Genomic DNA, 18,387 nt, shown 5'->3' with positions numbered 1-18,387 from the left:
AATACTCTCTTCTTTCAGGTGCCACAGAAACAGACTGCCAACTGCAAATAAAGGCCGGCCTGGGTGCCTGTGTGGGGCCCACCCCACAGCTTCTCTGAACCATACTAAGCCCAGGAAAGAGTCTGCAACAGCCCCTCCTCACCCAAGTTTCTGCACATTTTGCTCACAAGGGATAAACTTTTGTATTGATACATCACAGTGTGCTCTTCACCTTCATGAACTACTTTTTTTCTACCACTTTAAAAGTAACTCCATATGCTGCTTTGTTTAAAAAAAAAAAATCTTAAACAACTGAAAATAAGTGTATTACGTTTGCAAAATTTAATATTTGGTGTTGGCAAGAATGTGCAGGAAATGGGATGTAAAAAGGTAGAGTGATTGGAAATCAGAATTTAAACTGCACGTTTACTTTGACCCATCAATGCTACTTCCAGAAATCTATCCCTGAGAAATGTTTGCAATGAGGCTCAATGATAGATAATGAGATTCACTGTAGTAATGTTTATTACAGTGATAAATGGAAATAACTTAAATGTTCATTAACTGAGGACTTAATTATGGCACCAGCCTATCTGGGAACATCACACAGTACAGGAATACAGTCTCCTTTTCTGGTTTTGCACTTTCCTGACCTCTAAAGATGGTTATGTCCTAAGGTGTGGTCCTTGTACCACTTCTCTATTTATACTCACTGTCAATGGGAGCTTTTCCACTCTCATGGTGTTAAAGCACACATACAACATACCTCAGAGATAATGCAGGCTTGGCTCCAGACCACTGCAATAAAATGAATATCGTAATAAAGCGAGTCACACAAATTTTTTGGTTGCTCAGTGTATGTAAAAGTTATGTTTACACTACACTGTAGTCTATTAAGTGTGCAACAGCATTATGCCTAAAAAAACACAATATACACGCCTTAATTGTAAAAAATATTTTTTTGCTATAAAAAGCTAACCGTCATCTGAGCCTTCAGGGACTCACAGCAGTGACATCAGAAATCACTGATTACAGATCACTATAGCCGATATAACAATAACAAAAAAGTTTGAAATATGGTGAGAATTACCAAAATGTGACATAGAGACACAAAGTAAGCAAATGCTGAAAAAAAAAAAAAAAAAGGTACTGATAGAGTTGCTTGATATAGGGTTGCCATAAACCTGCAATTTGTAAAAAATGCAGTATCTGTGAAGCGCCACAAAACAAGGTATGCCGGTACCTGCTTTAATTCCCAAATCTTAATCATCAGCATGGACCTCCATCTTCAATTCCAGAATTGTACATACTTCAGAAATATATATCCAGCTATGCACGTGACATCTCCACTTGGGTGTGTTTAACCACTTGGATATCTCAAACTAAAATATCTAAAAGTAAACTCCTGATTTCCCCCTTGCTATTTCTCACTTCAGAAAGGATAATTCCTTATCTGTAGTTGCTCAGGCAAAAATTGGTAGCTATCATTGCCTCCTTCCCTTTCTCTCCACTCAGTTAGAAAATTCCGACAGCTGTACCTTCAATACATATTGCGAACCTGAACTCTTCTGAAGACTTTTACTACCTCCATGCTGGTCCAAGCCATTAAGAGAGTCTAAGGTTTTATCATCTCTTACTTGGTCTCACTGTTTCCACTCTTGTCTTCTTGCAGTTGATTCTCAGCACAGCAGCCAGAGCAATCCTTTTAGAAATAAGTCAAATCATGTCACTCCTATGCCTTAGCCCTCTGATGGCACTCCTGTCTCACTCAAAACAAAATCCAAAAGATTTTGAATGGCCCACAAAGCCCTGTATACATAATCTGGGTCTCATTGTTATCTCTGAACCATTTTGTACAACCCTGCCCCTCGTTCTAGGCTGCTCTCCCTTGCTGCTCCTTGTTCATTCCTAATACACAGACAGTGCTTACTTTGCACAACACTGATATGTGTGACTTTCACATACATACGTGTAACTGTATTCCCCAAGTCCCCGCCAACACTGTTCGAATTCCAGTTACTAGAGTATATTTATTAACTGTGAGTAACTTCACAAAGTGCAAACTTTGCTACTAGCTCTTCAGTCCACAAATCACTCTGTAACTCACAGACATGCACATCGCACATCACTTCTTCTGCAGGATGTTGCTGACTGGTTGATGACTGCACATCTACTGCTCAGTTCATGCAGACAGCAAAGTGTGTAGTTATGCTGTCTAGTTTCCTAGTGATAAACCCAGGTGAAATTTTACAAAAATGAAAGACTGAAAGAGAACTGGCCAACAGCGATGAAAACGCAGGAAAAAAAAGTGACAAATCTAGAAGTAAAATGGGATGTGATTAGAAGATCTGAAAATGGCAACAGCAAAGATAATTTAGGATGAGACCTAGGCTTGTACGAAGCTATGGCATGGACCACACTTGAGAAAGTCCAATGAATATAAAAAAGGTGGTAAAGTCACTTCATACCATCTTTTAGTTGAAACTGCAGTAGGATCAGTAAGCCACTATAGTGAAACGGAGTATTTACTTCCATTTTGGATTGAAGACTGTAAAAAAAACCCCACAACAACCCAATCACTCAGACCAAAGTGTTGAATTAACTGCCACATTGAAAGAAGATGGAAATTACAAGGAGGATTTAAAAAACCAAAAAACCAAAACCTTTTACAGCCAATAAAGGCTGGATTCATTTTTTCAACAGTCAGCATTAATTTGATTAATGTAAGCTATCTGGTGAAGCTGCCAGCACAGATAAAGATGCTGCCGGGGAACGTGCACCCAGATTCCAAGGATTAGTTAAGGCAGATGGTTTGATAAAAGGATAACGATGTCCCTGGGAGTGATGCTGGCAACCACCTCACATTAAGGAACTTCTGGAAATAATTTACAACACTGAAAAGACAAAAGATAGGGACCTCCCTGGTGGCGCAGTGGTTAAGAATCTGCCTGCCGGACTTCCCTGGTGGCGTAGTGGTTAAGAATCTGCCTGCCGGACTTCCCTGGTGGCGTAGTGGTTAAGAATCCACCTGCCAATGCAGGGGACACGGGTTTGAGCCCTGGTCCGGGAAGACCCCACAGGCCGCGGAGCAACTAAGCCCACGCACCACAACTACTGCGTCCCGTGTGCCACAACTACTGAAGCCTGCGCACCTAGAGCCCGTGCTCCGCAACAAGAGAAGCCACTGCAATGAGAAACCCGCGCACCACAACGAAGAGTAGCCCCCACTCGCTGCAACTACAGAAAGCCTGCGCACAGCAACAAAGACCCAACACAGCCAAAAAATAATAAATAAATAAATAAATGCATAAATTCTTTAAAAAAAAATCCGCCTGCCAATGCAGGGGACACGGGTTCGATCCCTGGTCCGGGAAGATCCCACACGTCGTGGAGCAACTAAGCCCGTGCGCCACAACTACTGAGCCCACATGCCACAACTACTGAAGCCCGCGCTCACAGTAACGAACACCCAATGCAGCCAAAAGAAAAAAAAGACAGGATAAAATGTCATGGCAGACCCAAACTTAGAAAGGAGTATGACAATTCACCAAAGCATAGAAAGACTCTTGCTCTCTGTATCATAAGTTATTCAATGTGAATAAGGGAAGCACTGTTCCAACTACAGTCATCCCTTAATATCCACCCCCGCGGATACCAAAATCCATGGATACCTGTGGATGCTTGAGATGTGGAACCCTTAGATACAGAGGGCCAACTGTACTCTTGATTAGCTTTTATTTTTTTATTTATTTTTTCTTTTTTTTTTGGCTATGCTTCACAGCTTGTGGGATCTTAGTTCCCGACCAGGGTTTGAACCTGGGCCCTCAGCAGTGAAAGCGTGGAGCCCTAACCCCTGGACTGCCAGGGAATTCCCACTTCATTAGCTTTTAGAAAGAAATAAAATACTTTAATTCTTAGCGCTTCTGATGTTCAAATTCCAGTGTACTAAGTAAATTTTAGTTTTACTATGTTTTTCATTTCCCTATGTATTTTAACTGACAGTTAAGAGAATTTTTGATACTTTCACAAATGTTTTTAAGGTCACAGAACAATTATAAATAACCATGCCCAGTTTCCATTTACGTGGTTATTTGCACATTCCTGCACTGACGCACAAAGTGGTGACTGCAAATACTCCTGCCTCAAAGTCTTAGTCCCTGCTCTTTCCTCTGCCTGACACAGTCTGACATCAGGGAGCATGTGGCTTATTCCTCCATGCTCTTAAAGCCTCTGCTCAGAGAGGCCTTTCTATAAGTCATCACCCCTTCCTCCCATCCCTTATATTCCGTTTACACTGTTTTCTTTTTCTTCACATATTTATTATTTCTCTACACTCACTAGATAGCAAGCTTAAGGAGAATGGACACTTTATTTCAGTCACTCTTATATCCCCAGATTCTAAAATGATACTTGGCACACACATGGCATTCATAAATTTTTTTTTGAAGCTCTATGAAGAAGTAGATCGAAATATATTAACATGGTAAGCTACTACGGATATAAGTATAAAATGCAGTATATAAAACAATCAACAAAATCCTGTTTTTAAGAATCTATCAACCTATCTACACGTGTACGTAGAAAAAGACGTGGAAAGATGCTTAACAAAACTTTAACCAATCAATATTACTGTGGGGAGTGGGACTGGAGAGGGGGGTGGAGAATAGGACGATTTTCTCTTTATACCTTAAATGTTTTTATAGTCTCATTTTCTTTTCCAAAATATTACTTTTAGAATTAAGGAGATAAAGAGTAAAGAAAACAGAATGTATTAACTATTGTCATGATGCCATTTTCGATAGCAACAATAACTGGGTGTTCACTATGAGGCAGGCTCTGTTCTAAGTGGTTTAAATACACAAGGAGCCTATGAGGCAGGTGTTATAAGTATGCCCATTTCATAAATGAGGTAAATAAGGATCAGAGAGGTTGAGAAACGTGTCCAGATCTCACAGCTAGAAAGTGGTTCTTTCAGATGCACACACTAGTGGTTCTTTTTAGAGGCAAATGATGTGAAGTCTACGACATGTATTAGACTTTTCTGTCCTCAATGATGTGCTCACCCTGCAGGCCTAGGCGACCCAGACGTACTCCGCATAGAGCTCTCCACTCGAGGGCTAGCCACTTCAGGAGGCTGAGGAGGAATGAGGGTTTTCCGAACTGCCATTCTGAAAGAGTAAAGAGACAAACCCAGACGGCATTAAAGGACAAGAACTACACATTTGCTAAGTGTACCTATGGCTAGGTATTTTTTAATGGATTTTCAAATTTTATCAAAGTAATGAAGGCAGATTATTTAAAAAACCAAATAGTACTAAAATGCTTTTAATAACATACAGCAGATCTCTTCCCCCTGCCTCCCCACTTCCTGCCCGTCTCTCTTCAGGAAGCAACCATTGCGACTCTTTTACCTGTTTCTTCTACCTTCTACCTACACATCTCCTTTGTACTTAATATTAAAATTTAGGGACTTCCCTGGTGGCGCAGTGGTTAAGAATCCGCCTGCCAATGCAGGGGACACGGGTTCAATCCCTGGTCAGGGAAGATCCCCCATGCCGCGGAGCAGCTAAGCCCATGCGCCACAACTACTGAGTCTGTGCTCTAGAGCCCACAAGCCACAACTACTGAGCCCACACGCCACAACTACTGATGCCCTCGCACCTAGAGCCCGTGCTCCGCAACAAGAGAAGCCACCGCAATGAGAGGGCCGCGCACTGCAATGAAGAGTAGCCCCCCTCACCACAACTAGAGAAAGCCCACACACAGCAATGAAGACCCAACGCAGCCAAAAATAAATATATAAAACATAAATAATAAAAAATTTAAAAAATAAAATAAAATTTAAATCTGTTTAGCAGTTATAATCATTATTGTACCTATGTATTTATATTGACCTGAGGAACTGAGTGAAAACAGTTGATCAAGGTAGCCAGTGATCAACTGTGTCACACAGTAGAGAGGCCACGCATGGCTCCGACTGACAACTAACTACTGGAGCTTAGCAATGTGGAAGTCATAAGCGATCTTGACACGCTTAGTTTTGGCAGAGTGGTGCAAGCAAATGCTAGAAAAGTCGGTCTGAGACAAAACGGTTAGAACATTACACTTTGCAATGCCAAATCATGAATGGATGCAGACACTGATCATAAGACTGCTAACATCTCAAAAAGGTTGACTTCCACACAGCATACTTCTCCTGATAAAAAGACTAAACCACCAACTTATGAAGGAATCTTGCCAAAAGGGGAGAAAAAGTGAATTTAACCAAGCCTTTACATTCAAGCAACAACTTAGAGAAAATGTGGAGGAGAGAATAACAAGTGAAACTAGGCAATGGGGGTAGTGGGTTGAATTGTGTTCCCTAACATGATCCACCCGAGTCCTAATCCCTGGTACTTGTGAATGTAAAAAAAATAGGGTCTTTGCAAATGTAATTAAGTAGATAAGATCATTCTAGACTTAGGGTAGGTCCTAAATCCAATGATGGGTATCCTTTTAACAGAAAGGAGAGGGAGATTTGAGACACACAGACACAGAGGGAAGGCCATGTGGATATGGAAGCAGAGACTGGAGTGACGCATCCACAGGCCAAGCAACACAAAGGACTGCCAACAGCCACCAGAAGCTGGAAGAAAGGCATGGAGTGGATCCTCCAAGAGTGTTCAGAAGGAACCAACCCTGCTGATGTGTTGATTTCAGACTTCTAGTCATCAGAACTGTGAGAATAAACTTTTGTTGTTTTAAGCCACCAAACTTGTGGTAATTTGTTATAGCAGCCCTAGGGAACTAACAGAATGGGGATGCAATCGACAAAGTCAGGGAGAGAGTTGGGAGGGGAGAGGAAAACTCTACAGGACAAAAGACCAAGTTTCTTCAACACACAAACTGTAAGGAAAAAAGAAATGGAGGTAACATATATTAGAAGAGTCTTAATAGACATATCGACCAATCGTAATGTGTGTACCTTATCAGAATACAGACTCAAATAAATAATATAAAACAAAACAAAATTTGTGACATTTGAGATCACTGGAAGTTTGAACAATGACTAAATATTTGATAACATTATGGGGTTATTACATTTTTTATAGTATGTATTTCAATAAACACATGCTGAAATATATACAAATATATACAAACAAAATGACGTGTTCCCTGTGATTTGCTTCAAAATAATATGGTGGAAGGTGGTGGATAGGCATACAGATAAAACATGAACTGATAAGTTAATAACTGAAGTTGAATGATGGGTATAAATTCAGATGTTCAAATTTGTATGTTTAAACCTTCCACAATAAAAAGAAATAAACAAAAAAGCAAGACCACGCAACCCCCCATCCCTCAGTACAAACAAGCCCTCCAAACCCCTAAAGAGATACAGTACTATAAACCCACAGAATGACCAAACTTAAAAAAGAGTGCCGAATAACAAGCGTCGATGATGACGAAGGCGAGGACCCCACCGCTGGTGAGAGTGTAAATGGGCACAGACACCTGGGCCAACGCTGGCGTCACCTGCTGGAGCTGAAAGTGAGCACAGCCCACATCCTGGCAAATCCCCTCCGAGGTGCATAACAGCACTGCATTTATGGATGCATCAAAGGTGATGCACAACGATGTTTGGGGTAACATTATGGCCCTAAACTGGAAATAACCCAAATATCCATGGTTAAACGATGGTATTCTCAGACAAGGGCATTTTATATAACCATAAAAAAAGTTACAATTATATGCAGTAACATGGATGAATCTCCCAAAACCAAGTGAAAGAAGACGGACTCACACAAAAAATGTATATGATTCTATGGGAGCTCAAAAAGAGGCAAAACAAATCCACAGGGTAAAAAGAAAAACTGGTTAGTAATCTTTGGGAGAAAGTGCTGGTAATGTTCTGTTTCTTGACCGATACAGCAGTTATACGTTTGTGCTAACTCATTACACTGTACATACATTATCTGTGCAGTTTTCTACACTTCAGTGAAAGTGCTGAAAGAAAGAGAGACTGGAAGAAGTGGAGCTAGCAAATAGAGACAACGCCTTCATTTTCATTGCAAACAGGAGCAAAAAAATGGGTTAGAGAGCGGAGCAAAGTGGAAGAAATGACAACAAGTTTATAGTTTTTCATGTGAAGGATCCACTAACAAGAAAAAAACTGATGGAGGAGAGAGGCAGAAGAGCTGGGGCACTGTTCTCACAGAGGTGAGACAGACTGCAATCAGGTGCTTTGGAGAGATGCCCCCAGAGCTCACCTCTGAGTGCTGAGCCCGCCACTGAGTGATGGAGGCGGAGCAGGAGACAGGCAGCCAGGTAAGCATGTGATAGCTAGTTTGTGAACTTCTCTTTTGCTTGTTTCCATTTTCCCAAGAAAATGGCAGAAAGAAAAAAGCAGGCGGCACATTCATTAGCTACAAGTGAATGTGGGAGAGGAGGCGTGGAAGTCTGGAAAGCAGCAGAGGTACACGGGTGTCTGGAGGAATGGTCAAGGACAGCAGACTGTGCTGGCCCGCTGTGAGGTCCCAGGGGAGGTGTGTGAGGTTAAGCAGGACGAGGCAACACTCTGCTGCACACAGGCAAGCGGCACAACACAACTTAGGCAGAACGTTGGATTTTAACTCTGATTTTGACAAAGTGAAGAGGAGGACAGGGAAGCTGAGGCTGTAGGCAAGGAAATGACTGCAACGGACCACAGACTCTGAACCAGGGAGAGCAGACGACGAGGCCAGGAAAGGCAGTGAGGAAAAGTGAAAGGGTGGTAAGGACCAACAGACTGGAGGCTCCCAGCTGGGTCTGGTTGGGAGTCGCTGCCAGGGACGTGGAAAGAGAGGCGGGCTGTGGGACCCTAGGGTACAGAAAAAGCTGCTGAGCTTTTGTGCCGTGGCGTGCTAGCACTCATGGGTGTGCCCTGCTGAGGGAGGGTGGATGCAGAGGATGCGTTCTAGCAACTGAGAGGCCAGAGAGCTGGGAAATCATTTCTGTTTACATTAAAGTTGAAGATGGTATGACACAGCCAGACACTATGTACCTTCTGAAGGACAAACACAGACCCCAAATCAAACCTGAATCTGTCCCACAAGGTAGCCACCAGCCACATGGGGCTACTAAGCACTTGAAAGGTGACAAGTGCAACTGACGAGCAAGATTTTTAACAATATTTCATTTAAACTAATTTGAATTTAAAAACGGTATTTGATTCAGTTACTGGAAAACTTTTCAGTGTGTCTGGATTAACCTGGCTATGTGAAACTACTTTTTCAATTGCGAATTTTATGAAATCTAAATACAGACCAGGAAGCATGTCTGCTGTTGAGAAGGAAGGGCCTGAAAGTGGCAGTGAGGCCCAAAGAGGACAGCTACCCCACCTCCAGGCCCAGTGACAGGAAGGAATGGGGAGGGACAGACAGCCACCACCCTGGGGAGAGTCGAGGAAGTCGAGACCCCAAAGAAGAGCCAGGTTCCAATTAAAGCAAGAAGCCATGCTCAGAGAAGAGGTCAGGCCACAGGGGACTCAGATGATGACAGACGATCTCAGAGGGCACAGCAGAAGGGACTTTGGAGGTGACGAAGCATGGGAGAAGGGGCAGATCTCATTTTGTCCAGTGCTGTGAAATTTCAAAACATTTTATCTTGGTGCCAGTTTGCATCCATTGCCATCTACTGTACCGAGCATTTCATGGTTCGTTAAATCAGGAAACTCCTACCCTTCAGTTCTGGTGATTTTCTATGAATTATTTTTAAGTCATCCCTCTCCTCTTCTCTCATCTGTCTTGCTGAAACCCCATCACTTGGAGGCAGGATCTCCTGAACTGGTTCTTTAAGTTTTTGGTCTTTTCTCTCCTATTCTCTATCTCTCTTTTTGCTCTACTTTTGAGAGATTTCCTCAGTTTTACTTTTCAAGTTTTCTACTGACTTTTTGATTTCTGGACACATTCTTGTTCTCGGAATGTTCCTTCTGTGGAGCACGGCCTTCCTGTTTCATGGATGCAGTTTTCTTTTGTCCTTTGAAGATGGTATTGACAGTGTCTGTCTCTGTTCATGTGTTCTTATGTTTTGTTTTTAGTTTTATTCTCCTTGCCTAGCCTCTGCATCTTCCAAGCTGCTTTTTTCAGTGTGTTCACTGTGGCTTCTATCTTGCATTGTTAGAAGAACCCTCAGATACCTGATATGCTTGGCTGCACGCTCATGATGAGGAGTGGGGGGACTAAAAAGCTGGTTGGAAGCTCTGAGCTTGTGGCAGGGCTTGTTTACTTTAAGGGCAATCAGAGCCCTGTCCTGAGTGAGTGTCCTTATACCCCTACTGTCGGTATCCTTAGCTCTTTCCCCTCGGGCTGGAATGGGCCCTAGAAGGAGAGTACAGCCATCTTCTCACTTTCTGCCAACAGAGTTAAATTCAACTGCCAGGGTCGTGTCAGCCACGAGGGAGAAGTCTCAGCACTTCACACAGGCTTGGTCACCTAATCCGTTTTTGGTACAGCACCATGCCCTTCAATGTGCTGGCTAATCCCAGTGGACCATCTACAGAGTTCACTGGGGTTGGAGAGGAGGGGCAGTGCACCCAACAGTGTGGGTAGAGAAGGAAAGGCAGGGCTCTAACTACTTTTCAGACAGATTTCAGCCCAGCCTTTTACCCCCAGTTCTTCCCGCTCCTGGTCCTTTTGGAGATTCACAATTTAAACAAGGATGGTTCTCAGCATTCTTCTCTGCAGACTTAACGTTCACCTTTTTCACAGCTAAGGGAGCGAGTGAGCACTTGCCTATTTGCTTTCCAGCTTCAAAGTCGTGTTGCTGTTGTGTCTTCTCCTATTCTCCCCATCCCTGTGGGTTTATAATCTTTTTTTAAAAAAATATTTATTTATTTACTTATCCACTTACTTATTTTTGGCCGTACCGTGTGGCTTGTGGGATCTTAGTTCCCCAACCAGAGATGGAACGTGCGCCCTTGGCAGTGAAAGCGTGGCGTCCTAACCACTGGGCCACCAGGAAATTCCCTACAATCTTTTCAAAAAGCCTCTTTACTAAAAGTTCTGTAGGGTTTTGAGAGGAAGAGAAATTTAGAAGTGCATATTCCATCTGCCATCTTAACTACAAGCTCTGCCTTGTGTTTTCATTGATATGGTTACTGTGTCATGGACTTACTATTAAGACAGAGACTCTGGTCTCTGTTATGGCAGAGCACATACCTTCCCACCTATGACCCACCAACTCAGAAGCTTATATGACAACACAGAACACTATTTGCTACTAAATATGACCCTTAATACACTTGGGAAACTGTTTGCCCCGAGCAACAATTCATTTAGGACAATGAGGAAAAAACACACAGCACACATTACTGTGCCTAGCTAGACAAGCCTGAAGAGTTCCGTTCAAGCTACTTTAGGGGTTCTAGGATTAAACTCTCAGAACCAGAGAGAACTCCTAAAAGTACGTAATACGCAACACATGCTTACAAACTGACACCCAACTGACTCCTGGATTCTTACCATCCTGCAGTCTGAGCTTGGCAAGGCTCTACTGAATAACCCGGCGGTCAAGTTATCTTGGAGGAAATTGAGTTTGCTATCAGCACTGGATTACTGCCTACTGCTTACACCAATTATATCCAGAAGTAGAGGTGTCATTTGGCACTTCTGGGTCTACTCACCCATCTGTGGCAGGTTTCTTCCGGAGTATACTTGGCCGTGGGGACGAGCCCTGGGCTGGAGCGTTGGTGCTCGCACTCTGGCTGTGAGTCTGCACCACAGTTGTTGCTGCCGGAGCAGCACTGAATGGGTTGCTAATAGGGTTGGCCACAATTGTGGCTCCATCTGCCAACACCACTGCTGGAGGACAGGAAAGAGCAATGAAGAGAAGGAAACGGAAGTAACATTACTAAAATGTCACATAAGACAAAGAACAACGATCAGACCACCACAATCAAGAGTATCCATGTTAGGACTGTCCAATGTCAAGAAGATGAGGGATAAGGACAAAAGCAGATGGCAAAGTGGGAGAGGTTACAAAGTCTACTGATGCACCATTAAGAACCTCTTTTCTTTGCTCTACAGTCATAATTACTAATAAGTGAGATAAGATACATAAAATATATAGTATACTGCAAGAAATGTTCTGCTACAGTTTTTTGGTGAAATACCACCACCTCTCAATTCCTAATAATGGTACCAACATTCCAGTCTATCTTTACAGCTTTACAAACAACTCCAAAAAAAATCTTAGGGAATTCCCTGGTGGTCCAGTGCTTAGGACTCCGCACTTCCACTGCCAGGGCCCAGGTTCAATCCCTGGTCAGGGAACTGAGATCCCGCAAGCCGCGCAGCACGACCAAAAAAGAAAAAAGAAAAAGAAAATCTTGAAATGGAATGAGAACGCTAGTCTTATAAGGTGAATGTACTCTCTCAACTAAGAGCTCTTTTAGACCACTTCTCCCCATGTGCAAATGCATGTTAGACTGTTTATGTACGTAGTTTCTAATGCTTACAAAGACCCTGACAGGTAAGTTCTAAGCAACTCATGTTACAAAGAGAAAATTAAGGCCTAGCGAGCTTACTTGAAACCACAAGGCCAGCAAGTAGCAGAATCATGATTCAAACCCTGTGTACCTTTTCCCTCCACACCAACTTCCATGTAAAAAATTAAAATTACCTGAAGTCTTTCCTTCAGGCTGAGGCTGTTGGGTCCCTATTGGTGCAGGCTGAAGTCCTTGGGTGCTGATTGGGGTTGCTGAGTGAATTCCCTGTGTGCCTATGGGGGCTGGCTGGATCCCTGGGGTCCCAATGGGAGCTGGCTGGATCCCCTGTGTACTGATGGGCGCTGGCTGGATCCCTTGGATATGTCGAGCGTGGGATGCATCCACTGTCATCAACTGCATGGGGTTCAGGTGGACGGTGGACGCCACCCCAACTCCAGTCTGAGCCGTGATGGCAGAGTTTGGAGCCTGAGCTGAAACTAAAAATGATGCAAAAAGTGACAAAAATGTTAGCTTTGATTAGCACAGTCCACATAAGGAGAAAAACACTCAAATCAAAACAATTTTTCCACTGTTCAAGATCTAAACTCCCAGTTTAAAAAAAAAAAAGTGCTACATAAACTCTATACGTTGAGGTTTTTTGCCCCCTACTTCCACCAATTTGATACGATCTCTCTGCAGATTGCTAGAAATAGCATTAAAATGAGAAAAAAGCGATCATTTATTAAAAGCCAAATGTGAGCCAGGCAACTATGTAAGTAATTAATATAAAACTTCTGAGACACATCCATGCCTCCAGGTCAAGAGTCTTTGCTTTAATTGATAGAACCACTATCACAGGCACTTCTGAAATACAGTAGTTGCGAATTTTAAATTCCAAAATATGCACTGAAGAGAGAATTAACTTGTCCTTTTATCTATCAGGCAAACATATCATCTATTGTGTATATTAAAAACAAACAAACAACAAAACTGAAAACAAAAACATTCCCAGGAAGTGACAAAAAAAGAAGGGATTTCTCACTGTTTGTGGAAAGAAAACAAACAAAAGACTTTTCTTCTCAGTCATCAAAACAATCTGGAAAAAGATATAACGTATCCCCATGTTCACTGCAGCATTATTTAGAATAGCCAAGATATGGAAACCATCTGTGTCCATTAGTGGATGAATGGATAAAGAAGATATGGTATATATATCCATACACACATAATGGAATATTACTCAGCCATTAAAGAAGAAAAACCCAAAATACTGCCATTTGTGACAACATGGATGGACCTAAAGGGTATTATGCTTAGTGAAATAAGTCACAAAGAGAATGACAAATACCGTATGATCTCACTTATATATGTAATCTAAAATGCAGAAAACAAAAATAAACCAAGCTCTTGGAAACAGAGAACAGACTGGTGGGTGTGACAGGCAGGGGTGGAAGGTGGGCGAAATGGGTAAAGGTGGCCAAAAGGTACAAACTTCTAGTTATAAGATAAATAAGTCATGGGGATGTAACGTACAGCATGACGACTATAGTTAGCAATACTGTATTGTATATTTGGAAGTTGCTAAGAGAGGAGCCCTTAAAAGTTCTCATCACAAGAAAAACAATCTTTACCTGTACGGTGACAGATGTTAACTAGACTTGTGGTGATTATTTTGCAATATATATAAATATTGAATCATTATGCTGTACATGTGAAACTAATATATGTCAATTATACCTCAATTTTTAAAAAATAATCTGACTGAAAACGTTCTATAAACCATAGAGATAAAGGTTTAAATTATTATTATGCATAAGAAAAGTATAGTGAAAAGTTAGTACATGTAAATTTATAGTCACGGTTTATAATTCTTCCTTTGTAAAATACATACATACACAATTTCCAGAGCGTTATAGCTTCTTCCTGAGAAGTGTGTCTGTGCTATTTCTGTTAAATAACAGTTTTTGGTCATTTGCCTGCTGTTGAACCTGCAGTCTAGTCACCACTCCAAGCCTTGTTAAGATCCAATCTTATTTCACACTTTGTGTTCTCACTCACACTATGCTCCTGCCCAAACCAAACCACTCTGCTCTGACCACATAGTCTAGCTAATACTTTATTCACAGACAGAAAAGTGCTTTTCTCCAAACCCACTACGGCTCTGCCCTATACTTCCTGCAAGATGCTTTCCAAATGTCACTTCCTTCAGGAAATCACTCCTGACCTCCAACCCTACCTCCTCAAGGAGAACTAACCTCTTACCTCAGAAGCAGCATGGCTTTGCTCAAGCCCCTCTTTTGAGATTTAGCATATTATAGTATCTCTTCATGTCTAATCTTCCTACTAGACTCTAAGCTTGTTGAAAGCTGTTTAAAAGTCAACTTTAAAAATAGAGCCTAGCATAGGACCCCACATAAAGTAGGGTTTCAATAAATATTCAATAGGATACTGTAAGCTGGTTACTAAATCATTTTTTCGTTTGTGTCCATCCATGTTTAGATTCACATGTCTGCGAGATAATATATTACCTCTCATCTGCACCAACAATGACAGTTTGATCCTGGAAGAAATAAAGTATTGAACGTACTATTCATTTTTCTGTGTTAGTATCTCTCAGGGCTACGGCAGTGATGAAAGGAGAATAATGCAGAGAAACAGATGACAGGCAGGATCCCCAACACTTGAGACAGTGCTCTTATGATGGATTTTTACAATAAAGGTTTATATCGAATGACAGTGTCTGCATAGTTGATTCTAGGTCAAGAGAGACTCTGCATGCCCTTTTCAGCTGGCTAGCATTCAGAGAAATACACAGTGGTCATGAATGACCTTCTCCAGAAAAGCAAAATGACTGCACTGTTATACAAGTTATCAATTGGCCAAGGTAGTAGATGAAGGAGAGAACCTGAAGGCAAGTGCTGTTACTGATACAGAGACTTAAGAATTTTCAGCAATTAGTGTAACACACACATGCATGAAATTTACTTCCTAATTGTCAACATGCTTCTATGATACTTTTTGCATCCTACTTTTGGCAACAATCAATTAAACATTATTCTACTTTATAAGACTGTTAATAAAAAACCACTGTTATGGGCTTCCCTGGTGGCGCAGTGGTTGAGAATCTGCCTGCCAATGCAGGGGACACGGGTTCGAGCCCTGGTCTGGGAAGATCCCACATGCCGCGGAGCAACTAGGCCCATGAGCCACAACTACTGAGCCTGCACATCTGGAGCCTGTGCTCCGCAACAAGAGAGGCCCGCGCACCGCCATGAAGAGTGGCCCCCGCTTGCCGCAACTAGAGAAAGCCTTCGCACAGAAATAAAGACCCAACAACACAGCCCAAAAATAAATAAATAAATAAATAAAAACACCATTATGAAGTTCCTTTAAAAAGAAAGTTTTGAAAAACAAACACCCCCCACCCCCGGCAAAAAAAAAAAAAAATCAAAACACACACATAGAACAATGTAGAGATGGAGGAACCTATTTTCAAAGCTATTTAAACCTCAGTATTGGGACTTGCCTGGTGGCACAGTGGTTAAGAATCCGCCAATGGAGGGGACATGGGTTCGAGCCCTGTTCCGGGAAGATACCACATGCCGTGGGGCAACTAAGCCCATGCGCCACAACTACTGAGCCTGTGCTCTAGGGCCCAAGAGACACAACTACTGAAGCCCGCGCACCTAGAGCCCGTGCTCCACAACGAGAAGCCGCTGCAAGAAGCCCGTGCAGCTCAATGAAGAGTAGCCCCCGCTCACCACAACTAGAGAAAGCCCGCACACAGCAACGAAGACCCAACGCAGCCAAAAATAAATAAATAAAATAAATAAATTTATATATATATTTTAAAAAAAACCTCAGTGTTTGAAAGTTTTAGACTAGCACTGTCCCAACGAAAATATAAGTCATACATGCAATTTTAGATTTTCCAGTAGCCACATTAATAAAGTAAAACGCAGGCCAAATTAATTTTAATGACATTATCTTGTTTAACTCAATATATCCAAAAATTATCATTTCAAAATATAATCACTATAAAAGTTATTAATAACATACTTTACATTCTCTTTTCCATATTATGTCTTCAAAATTCAGGGTACATTTTACTCTTAAAACACGTCTCAATTCAGAGACTAAATTTCAGAAATATTCGATTTGTATCTCGATTCCATAAAATCTACAGTTTTGGAAAAAGTAGTTGCATATCACTAAGTTGCTCCAAACATATTTGAAATTTCTCTCATTTTAATTAAGTAAAACAAAAAATTCAGTTCTTCCTTTGTGCCGGATCCCCTTCAAATGCTCAATGGCCACATGTGGGCGCAGCTGCAGTCCTGGATGGCACAGCAGACAGGCAATGGCCACAATCTGACAACCTGGCTTTCTTATGCCTGAAGTGAGCTGAGGGTCCCACAGGAAAAGACTATACAAACCCTGAGGTTTAAGTAGTATTGTTTATTCTGGATTGGCAAAAAGAACACTATTCACCAGACTGGATAGTGAATTTTGAGCATAACTGGACTAACATTAAAACACAACAAATAACCCACAAAACAACAGAAGCCCCGTAAGAGTACAGCTTTATTTGTTTTTAACTGCACTTCCATTTTAAGGGATAACAAAAACTGTTAACATAATTATCCTCTGGGTGGGATAAAATCATGCTACTATCACTAATAAGTAACAACTTTTTTAGATGTCAGGGATGGTGATTTACAACCTTAAAGCTTCAGATTTCAGCCTTATCTGAATCTGAAAATAGAAGCTAGAGTAATTAAATCCATACTAGGAATATTCACTGATCAATTTCTATCTCATTGCATGCAAAAATTAAAATGTTAAAAGTCATCTTAACAGTGGGGCTCATACCTGGATATTGTCGAATGGTGGACACAGAGCTGGTGATTGGGGTGTAGGTGTGAGCAGCCAGTGGGTATGCAGAAGGTGGGTACGTTGGCAGAAAGTACTGGAACTGAACAGGAACAGATGGTCTATAGATGGAACACAGATAATATGAACCACAATGGTTTTTCTTCTTTCCCTTCAAATGATCCCATCCCCTACAAACTCGTTTTACTTTTAATTGCCATACTAACGTTTCCCAAATTGCATCCCAAACAATTATATCAAAGGATACAGACCTAGAGAGAGTAATATTTTAACATGGATGGACCTAGAGATGATCAAACTAAGTGAAGTAAGTCAGAGAGAGAAAGACAAATACCGTATGATATCACTTACAGGTGGAATTGAAAATATGACACAAATGAACTTATTTACAATACAGAAACAGACTCACAGACATAGAAAACAAACTTGTGGTTACCAAAGGGGAAAGGGGCAGGAAGGGATAAATTAGGAGTCTGGGATTAGCAGACACAAACTACTATATATAAAATAGATAAACAACAAGATCCTACTGTATAACATATATATATATATAAAAAACTGAATCACTTTGATGTATACCAGAAACTAACAACATTGTAAATCAACTGTACTTTGGTAAAAAAAAAGAAAAGAAAAGAAAAAAACTTATAAGTATTTCTATACACCACAATAATCAAACAAGAATATTTAAAAATGATCCAATTCTGAAATTACTTCATGTGCACTCCACCAGGTTCTCACTGTGGGGTGGGAGAAGGGAGATACAAATACAGAATGGGGGAGGTAATGGAGCTGGACCAGAGATACCAGAATGTACTTAGTCTTTAAAATGTTATATACTTCCTACCTCTGCCTGCTGAAAGGGCCTAGAAGAAGTGACAATCCAGTAACAACAAACAGAGCTAATGGCTAGATCTTAGTTTCTAAATGATGCAAAGGAACCAGGGCTCCTTGGAGAAATGGCAGATTCCAGGGCTCAGAGGGACCAAGTTCAGGAAGAGTTTCAAGTATCTTAAGGTGGTGAGAAGTAAGGAAGGGCTAGAATGACCAGGACATAGCAAAACCCAGGA

General features: G+C 41.5%; 1 protein-coding gene and 2 long non-coding RNA genes across 12 annotated transcripts in view; 1 reads left to right on the top strand and 2 right to left on the bottom strand.

Annotated features, from left to right (window-relative positions):
* The window catches only part of SAP130 (Sin3A associated protein 130), a 72,569-nt gene that overhangs the window by 28,983 nt on the left and 25,199 nt on the right, over positions 1–18,387 (bottom strand). For 9 of the 10 annotated variants that reach the window (XR_014264885.1, XR_014264886.1, XM_082465676.1 and 6 more), the window contains 4 exons: positions 17,297–17,418; positions 12,619–12,921; positions 11,621–11,798; positions 5,043–5,147 (listed from right to left, as the gene is read on the bottom strand). Coding sequence is in view for 8 of the 10 variants with exons in the window: in XM_082465676.1 (XP_082321802.1) it covers positions 5,043–5,147; positions 11,621–11,798; positions 12,619–12,921; positions 17,297–17,418 (708 nt within the window). In the remaining 2 variants the exon portion in view is untranslated. The remainder of the gene's footprint in view (positions 1–5,042; positions 5,148–11,620; positions 11,799–12,618; positions 12,922–17,296; positions 17,419–18,387) is intronic. The other variant, XM_082465679.1, reaches the window with a different exon arrangement.
* LOC309662713 lies at positions 273–3,053 on the bottom strand. Its single transcript, XR_014264909.1, has 2 exons — positions 2,937–3,053; positions 273–2,896 (listed from the first exon to the last, which is right to left on the bottom strand). It is a non-coding gene; the product is annotated as an uncharacterized lncRNA (long non-coding RNA).
* LOC309662707 overlaps positions 3,120–18,387 on the top strand; it is a 228,288-nt gene continuing 213,020 nt past the window's right edge. The window contains exon 1 of the long non-coding RNA XR_014264903.1: positions 3,120–3,196. This is a non-coding gene — a long non-coding RNA (uncharacterized lncRNA). The remainder of the gene's footprint in view (positions 3,197–18,387) is intronic.

This window comes from Balaenoptera physalus (assembly GCF_965194825.1).
Source record: "Balaenoptera physalus genome assembly, chromosome: 6".
In the NCBI taxonomy this organism is placed as follows: domain Eukaryota; kingdom Metazoa; phylum Chordata; class Mammalia; order Artiodactyla; family Balaenopteridae; genus Balaenoptera; species Balaenoptera physalus.
The sequence above is the reverse complement of the archived record's forward strand: the minus strand, read 5'-3'. Positions and strand labels throughout refer to the sequence as shown.